General features: G+C 57.8%; 1 protein-coding gene across 1 annotated transcript; it reads right to left on the bottom strand.

The window, feature by feature from the left end:
• Positions 1 to 2,124: 2,124 nt before the first annotated feature.
• Positions 2,125 to 7,826, bottom strand: DLX4 (distal-less homeobox 4). Its single transcript, XM_020914194.2, has 3 exons — positions 7,241 to 7,826; positions 3,732 to 3,928; positions 2,125 to 3,331 (listed from the first exon to the last, which is right to left on the bottom strand). The coding sequence occupies exons 1-3, from the start codon at positions 7,503 to 7,505 to the stop codon at positions 3,089 to 3,091; spliced, it is 705 nt and encodes a 234-aa protein (XP_020769853.2). The 5' UTR covers positions 7,506 to 7,826; the 3' UTR covers positions 2,125 to 3,088.
• Between the last annotated feature and the right edge of the window lie 561 nt (positions 7,827 to 8,387).

The following is an 8,387-nucleotide window of genomic DNA, read 5'->3' on the forward strand; positions in this document are numbered from 1 at the left end:
GGGGAACATGTCTTAAAATAGCCTTGGGGGAGAGGGAAGAACAGCCCCAAGTCAGTTTTCTTGTGGCTGAGACCCATGCAACTGAGAGAGTGAGCCTTCTAGGCACAGCTGCTGGCGCTTCTGCATTTAGGACCTTGCCTGTGTCCGGCTCTCAGAGGTGCTGATCCAGGATGTGTGGAGTTCTCTAGTCTTCAGCCCCCTTTCTCCTGCCTGCTCTGAATGGATGGCAGTGGCAGTATGAACTCAGCCTCGCTGTGACCCCTCCTCTTCAATACATACGGCAGCTATAAACACCATTTATTATTAATGAGTGCTTACTATGTTCCAGGCACCATGTCAAACATGTTACAAGCACTATCTCTTTTCAACATCACAACCACACTGGGAAGCAGGTCCTATTAAAGTTCCCATCTTGGGGGAAGGAAAAGGAGGCTGAAAGAGAGGTTAAGCAACTTTCCAAAAGTCACACAGCAGAGCAGGACTCTTTGGAGGCCAAAACTCCAGTTATAAACCACTCTATAGTGTTCCCCCTCCCTTAATTGCCCAATTTTCCCAGAGATGTGTCCGCACAGAAAGGAACTCCAGGCTCCCTTCCTGCAGCTCCAATGGTCTGTGGGAAGGGAAGGGGGTGCCTCTCCCACTGGGGTCCACTCCCATCAGCTGTTAGGAGCCCAGGGAAACTGGACCAGCTCCCAAATGGACAAGGATTCCTGTTTCCGCTGGAAAGGGAGGGGGGCTCTGTCATGCTCAGCTCAGCTGAACCTCTGGCTAGAAGAGTAATTATATTCCTGCTACTTGACTTTACAACTTAGGCTGTTGTTTTAACGATGCGACTTGTGTTGGGCTGTCCAATTAATCTCGCCTTTGGAGGCTTTCCGAGATGGGGCGGTAGATCTTATCTCAGGTCTGTGGAAAGAAGAGTGCAGCCACGTGCTGTGGAAGGGAACAGCTGCCCTGAGGACCTGTGGCCTCAGTGAAGACCCGGAGGAGGAAACTGGGGTTCCACCGAAAGCCAGTGGAAATGGGGGTTGGTGGCCAGGGGCAGGAGAAGGTGTCCATGGGCAGGGAGCAGGTGTCTCTTCTCCTGGCATCCTCATTCCTGCCTGCTCCTGGACCTGGGCTTTGGTCCACCCTGTGCCATCTGCCACCCCCAAAGACCACTCCATGTATGTTTTGAGTAGGGGGTGGCCCCTCAGGGCCTCGGAGGGGTTGACTGCAGGGGTCCTGAGGTGGGGGGCTCCCACTGCCTCCCCTACATAACACTCCAACTTGGGCTGCTCTTTATCCAGTCTGGGTTGGCGTGAAGTGTCTGGGTGGACTTTCCAGTTTGCTAGGGAAAAGGTTTAGGTAGTAAGAGGGAAGTCTGACTTGGGAGCTTCTAGCCTGGCATTGGAGGTCCCTCTTCCAAGGCCTCGGGTCAGGCTGGACTGGATTCCCTGAATTATTTGCCAACCCTGTCCTCAGTCCCCCTGCTAGAGAGAGAGTGTGTATGTGTTTGTGTACTATGCCCTCACTGTCCCCTGTACTTCCCTAGCCTGGCACTTAGCACACAAGTGACTGGTCATTCTCTAGCTCCATTAACCCACAGGGTCTGCCTCCGTCACCTTGCTATCCCTAGGACCTAACACAGAACAGGCGCTCTTCACATGTCTAGATGGAGAAGTCCAGTTTCTTCCGGGGTTTTCCTTCTCTTCTCCCTCTTGCTCCCCTTTCCACTAGGTGAGTTTGGACCTGACCTTTCCACCCCCAGGAGATACTTCTCCCAGGGGAGGACTGGACTAGCTCAACGAATGTGTCCTCTCCCAAGGAGAGCAGGAACTCTCCTTGGGCTCAATGTGGACACAGAGAAGTATCCAGTTCCCTCCAGAACTAGGCCAGGAGAGCATCTGCTATAACGATCACTCAGACTTTGATCATTCCCAGTATTAGCATCTTCTGGTTTCACACTGGTGTGTCTGAAAATGTGGACATTATTAGAACATTCCAGAGCTAGAACCAGATAGCCAGGTAGAGGCAGAGGACTCAGTGCATCTAGTTCAGTGCTGAAAGAGTCAGCTGGGAGAGAAGAGCAAGCTCGGCAATCAGCTCCAGAAGTCAGAACATGAACAGACCTCAGCCAAGGCCTGGGTTTCTGTACAAACTTTAATTTCTGAATGTTCATGATATGGGGGATACTGAGAGCTTGCAGGGGGAGCGCTGCTAGTCAGATTGGATATAAATATGAGCAGTTCCTTTGGACTGAGACAGCTATGAGGAGCTGAATTGCTCAGTTCACCCCCCACCTGCTTGGGACATCTCTACTTAAACATCCAAGAGTCTGTTTGTCCCTATTCTCCACAAAATGTTACCCTACTGAGTTCCAGAGAGTGTATGCATGTCGATTTGTTTAGGTATTCGGGATGGGACTCAGACTCTTAATAAATACTTGTTGAACTTGATGGATAATTGGATCCATTATCTACTCAAAGTGAGAAGACATGGGGGAAAGAGGGGCTTTCTTAGGAAAGGAGCAAAATTTACCCATAGGTCCACAAAAGTCCACATTTTTGGTATCCCATCTTCTTCACAGGATGGTAAATAGATGTATCAGTTATGGGGGTAAAAAAAATCTAGAAAAATCAGTGGGTGTGTCTCAGTAGTGGTCAACTTGAAGACTCTGGATGTCCACTTCTGTCCACATCAATGGGCTGGGCAACGCCCAGGGCACACAAAGAGAAAAAACTCAGTGTTTGTTGCTAGTTGAACCCCAGGCTGTGGTGGGACTGCAGTCATTTCAAGAAGGGGTGACAAGACTAGGGGTCGTGCAAAGTCTGAACTCCAGCCAATAAGTTTTTTTCCAGAGCCTCTGACTGGAGGGAAAGTGTCCAGTCCTCAGTGGGGGTGGGGGTGGGGCAAAGGCTAAGGCTATTTGGGTTATGAGGCAAGGAGGAAAGGACTCACTATCCCATCCTTTTCCTCGTCTAGCTCCTCATCCTCCTGAGAAAACCCATCTGGATCTGGTTTCCTCCCAGCCCAGAGAGGGTGCCGGTGGGCTGGGTCCTGCCTGGGCTCTGTAGGAGGCTGGGGCCTGACCTGCTCCTCCTCAGACTCACATCATCTGAGGTGGAGCTAGGACATCTGGGGAATGATGCTGATACCAGGCTCCAAAGCTGTTGCCATAGCCACTGGTGGGCAGGGCCCCTGCTTTGGGTAGATCCCAGAAGGCTGGAAGAGGTGGAGAACAGGGAGACAGAGAGGGGGAGCTCCCAGGGAAGTCCCCTTCCTGTCCTCCAGAGTTCTGCTTCAGGAGCTTCTTATACTTGGAGCGCTTGTTCTGAAACCAGATCTTTACCTATGGGGAGACAAGGGGAAACATTGGAAGATCAGGAGGAGTGACCAAGGGAAAGGGGTCCAGCAAGAGGGAGTCACTCGTCCTGGGAGAAGAGCAGATGTTGGGAACATTGGCTCCAGGCCTCCATAAGCCCCTGAAGGCCCTGAATTCCTGCCTCTGAGTTAGTATCCAGTTTTCCCAGTCTCGGTACCGTCCTCTACGCCCTGAATCACCCCACCCCTTTTCCATCCCCCATCCCCTCCTACCCCCCACCCTTTTTAACACACTCCCCCATTTTACTCAGGGCCAGCTAAGAGAACTGCGAAAATAAGGCTGGGGACTCATCAGTCATTCACACCTGAGGGTGAGTTCCCAGGGAACACACTTGGGGAAGGTTGGTGGAGGATGGCACTGGCCCCACCTGCGTCTGGGTGAGGCCGAGCTGCGCGGCCAGCTGGGCCCTCTCGGGCAGCGCCAGGTACTGCGTGTGCTGGAAACGCTGGTTCAGGTGTTGCAGCTGCAGGCTCGAGTAGATGGTCCTCGGCTTCCGGAGCTTCTTGGTCGAGGCCTGTGGGCGCCGCTCCGCGGGCTCCGGGGACAGCGGCGGCTTCTCCGAGTCTGGGGTGGGGTGGGGGCGGCATGAGACGGTGAGTGCAGGGATAGAGGGGCGGACGCGCCGTCTCACGGCTCATCTGCATCTCGTTTGCATTCCGGCCACGAATTAGCAAAAGCCCAGGCACCGGGCTCGGCCCTGCTCTACCTTGCGCTCACCCTCCTTGCAAACCCCACGTCCACTGCGTGCCGGGTGGGACTAGCCGCAGCTCTTGCCCTCAGGGAGCTGCCACTCTCCAAGGTCCTACGACCCTAGGAGGGCTGCGCCAAGGGCAGGAGCGAGGGTAGGGGCGGCGCCCCGCGGCGGGAGGGCAGAGTTCAGCCGCGCGTGGTGGCGCCAGCTTGGGGCGGGGCGGGGCAGAGGGCTGGGGCAAGGCTGGAGAGGACGAGGGAAGGGCATTCCGGGCGGAGGGAACTCAGACACACTGTTCAGAGGCCAGAGTCAGTGTCTGCGTGGCAGCCTCCCCGCTGCCGGAAGACGGGCGGTCGGAGGGGCCAGACAAGAGTGGGCCTTGACTTGAACGCCAGGATGCGCAGTCCTCCCAGCCTCAGAGTGTGGAAAGTGCCCCAGGCTTTGCCATCACCTCCCGTATTGTGAGGGCCTCCTCCTGAGGCACACCCTCCAGGAAAACTGACATCTCTTCCCTCCCCCAAGGCCGGCTGGCTGAAAGAGTAGGCTTTCAGGGGCCCTAGAAGCCGGTTGGGGCAAGACAGCCCCCTCCTCCGCCCGGCTGCACTCACGGAGGGGTTCCCGATTGGCACGCCAGGTGACCGGGGTTCGGAGAGCGCAGGCCCTCGGGGCGGCTCGCGGGAGATGCGGCCACCTTCTGCCTTCCCGTTCAGCCCCTCGAGGAACCTCGGTCGGGTCACAGCTCGGCCCGGGGATGGGGAGGGCAAGGGGTTCCCCTCTTCCGATTCCAGCGTCCCACCCTGCGCCACCCTACAGGACATTGAGACCGTTCGTGCAAAGGACAGGGCCGGGGTGGACGGAGCGGCCGAAATGTCCGCGTGCTTAGGGTTCGCTGCCCGCCGCCGAGCTCAGCGGACCGAGCCCCGGGCCCCGGGTGCCTAGACGCAGAGGGGGTCCGACCGCGTCTCCCACCGCCCCCCACCTTCTTCCTCCTTTAGGGCTTACCCCACCCACACTTGAGGTCCCCCGCCCTCGTCTTGCCGCGTTGACTCCGTGCCTTCACCTCCCCCGCATCCCTCACCCTTGGTCTCCGGCGCTACGGGCTTCTCAGATCCACCCGCCTCGACCCCCGCTTCAGCCAATTTCCAGAAAAACCGTTGGGTTTCCGCTGCCGCCCGCGCCTGCCGGGCCTCCCCCGCTTCAACCCTCCTGCTCGCCGCCCCGGGCCGGCCACGGAGCGACCACCCGCACCTCTTGGGCTGCAAAAACGGAACAGTTCGAACCCTGAGCAGAGACAGCAGGGAGCCTGCTTCAGCTGCGAAACTCTCAACGCCCTCCTCACCCTACCTCTCCCAGCCGACCCCACTCCCAGTTCCTTTCCCCACCGCTGCTTTCTCCACACCAGTTGCAGCAAGTCAGGACGAATCTGCCCAGGTCGCAATTCGGGAGCGCGAGGGCCTCCCTCGAGGCAGCGCAGCACCCGCCTGCTCATCAGGGCGGTGGCACACAGCTCACTTAAAGCCAAACCTCTCCCTGAGGCAGGGGTGAACAAGAGGGGGGCCAAAGGAAGACCCCACAAGTCCTCTCTCACACCCCATTTAATCTAGAGTGAGCCAAATCCCTCAGGTTTTCGTTGGATCCGGGGAAATTTTGTAAAGAAAAGGAACTCTCCACTCTTTAGTCCTTAAACCAAGAAAAGGGAAGGTAAGACAGGACTGAAAATACCAACCGCAATCCCAAGAATTCTCTTAAGGACAGGGTTCTTATTCCTATCCCACTAAACAGACACAGGCACACACAAATGTACCCCATTAGCATATACTGAAGAGACCAAGGGATTCGGTTTTTTAGAAACCAGATCATTGGTAGAACACCCCCCCACCCCACCTTCAGCTGCTCCTCCTCCAACCACAGACCCAGCAGCAGAAAAGCAGCAGCTCCAGTTTTGGAACAGAAGGCAGTTAACTTTGGGGGGGGGGGGGAGCTTTGAGGAAGTTCCCTAAAATCCTCTTTTCTGGCTTCATGCATGAAAGCCAATTTGCAAGGGCCAAGCCTGAAAAACAGGCTGTGTCCTTGATTCATCCACTCTCTTTCTTTGGACCTCAGTTTGCTCATCTGTACATCAAGAAGGTTGAGCTCCTGAATCTCCAGGGTCATTCCTGGCTCTGATGTGTATGAGGTCATGTGTTTCAGCAGAGCAACAAGGAAAGGGAGGGAGACATCTTGGTCCTGGGCTGACTCCAGCTAAGTCACCAAGTGAGTGTGCATCCTTGGAGGAAACTGTGCCAAAAGCAGTTGTGGGGCAATGTGGTGGGGGTAGGGAGTGCAGGGGAACTAAGCTCTAAACTCAAGCCAGTACAGATGGATGTATATATTGTGTTCCATGGGTACAGCCCTGTGCAAGGCTAGGACCAGGAAGACAGGCCAGTTCCCTAGCTTCTTTGAGGCCACCCAGTGAGCACAAAGTTGCTCCAGGCAATGGAACTGGGGCCTGACCTACCCCAAAGGCAAGGGGTGTAGATAACAGGAATGGCCAGTTCTTTGGCTGGAAGGCTGAGATCTACTAGGAGAGACTGTTTGACCCGCCTGTGGCTACATACTTAGAATGATGGGTAGTAGGGTCTTAGCCCCAGACTCTACCAGGTCAGTGTTTGGTCTCTGTCTGACACATTCAGAGGGGAGAAGGGGAAGGGCCCCAGAATACGCCCGCACTTCTACTGCCTTCCAGCTGGGACCTGATTTCTAGTTATCAGGCTTTGGCTTGAGCACTGCTTTCTGAGACAAGAACTGGGAGAGGGGCGACATGGAAGAGAGAAGGAGTGCTGGATGGAGAGAATCCTAGGGAAGAGGCTAGGCACCTACACCCCCATCTGGATTGTTTCAGTTTTCCGTTACAAGTAGGTACACAACCCTGCTGCCCCAGGGGGTGGGGTAGGGAGCCCAGCAACCCGGCTTCACACACTGCAAATCGAAACCAGGTCGGTCTTGAAAACAGACCTAGATCAGCTCGCCCCCGCCCCTCCTCCCTGTCTCCCGCCCCATCCCTTCGCCCTCCCCCCACCCCAAGATCCCTTGGAATCTGAGTGAGGTCTGAATCCCGCCAGCTGCGCCCAACCAGGCGAGGGCGAAATTTGGGGGCTCACTGGAGCAGACCCAGAGGTGGGCAGAGCCGCCGCGGCGGGACTTACCTGTCTCCCGCTCTTGATGAGCCGGCTGAGACGGCGCCGTGGATAGCTGGCAGGGCAGGTAGGAGTCTCCGGGGATCGCCGGCCCGGTGTAGGGATAGGGCAGAAGGTGGCCATACGGCCCAGAATAGGGCAAATCGGAGGCGGCTGCGGTTGCGGGGGACAGGCCAAGCTGGTAGGCAGCCACTACCGATGGCACGGGGGCGATGTCCGGGAAGACGGCTTTGGAAGCGTCCGGGCCAGGGAGGGGGCAGGGCAAAGAGGTCATTGCGGCCGGGGCCGGGGCCCGAGGGCCTAGGCCATGGCCAGGCAGTGAGTCCGCTCCCTCCGCCAACTCTTTCTTTTCCGAGCCTCAGGCGTTGGGGCCGGATGAGCCCCTCAACCAGCCTTTCCCACACTTATCCCGGGGAAGGTGTCTCTCTGAGCCTCATCAGCGGAGAGCCGGCGCCTGGGAAAGGGGTTCGGGGCGGGTAGGGTGTCCCCCATGACTTTTCCCCTCCCCCCTAAATCCATGGGGCCCCCACTCGGCTGGCTCTAGGGTTCGGTTCCCGGGACCCGACGGGGTCCCCGCCCACTTAAACGCAGCGGATTGGCTACCACACGCGGTGACCTCACGGAGGCCTGCCGCCGGGGCCTTCCCCCCACCTCCCCGCCCCGCCCCCGCCCCCGCCCCCGGGGCAGGGAAATTCAGAACCGGGAGATGGGAGGCGAGCGGTGCGAACTCCCCATGCCCGGCTATCTCGGGATCCGCTGCAGAGAGGTGCTGGGGTTGCAGGACGATTGGGGCAGTCTGGTCATAACGGCACAAAGGCAAGGAAGTCGACAGGGCGGCAATGCCCAAGGGCCGAGGGGAGCAGTGCCTAAGCGGAGGCGCTGTGGCTGCGGGGGCGAAAGGAACCTGCGGTCGCGCTCTCTGGCTCTGGGGGATCTGCGCGGCGGTTATGACCCTGCCGCTACGGACCAAGCCCGCCAGTCCCGCAGCTTATTCAGCGCGTCGGAATGCGTGGCTGCCGAGCGCCGGCAGTATGTTGGTAAACAGACGCCGGGTCGGAGGAGGTGCCGCCCGGCGCCCAGCCGGCCCAGCACGCGCGCGGCGCGCACGCCCCCGCGGGGCGCCCTGGGCCAGGCACGCCGCGACCGCCGCGACTGC

This window comes from Odocoileus virginianus, chromosome 17 (assembly GCF_023699985.2).
Source record: "Odocoileus virginianus isolate 20LAN1187 ecotype Illinois chromosome 17, Ovbor_1.2, whole genome shotgun sequence".
Classification (NCBI taxonomy): Eukaryota; Metazoa; Chordata; class Mammalia; order Artiodactyla; family Cervidae; genus Odocoileus; species Odocoileus virginianus.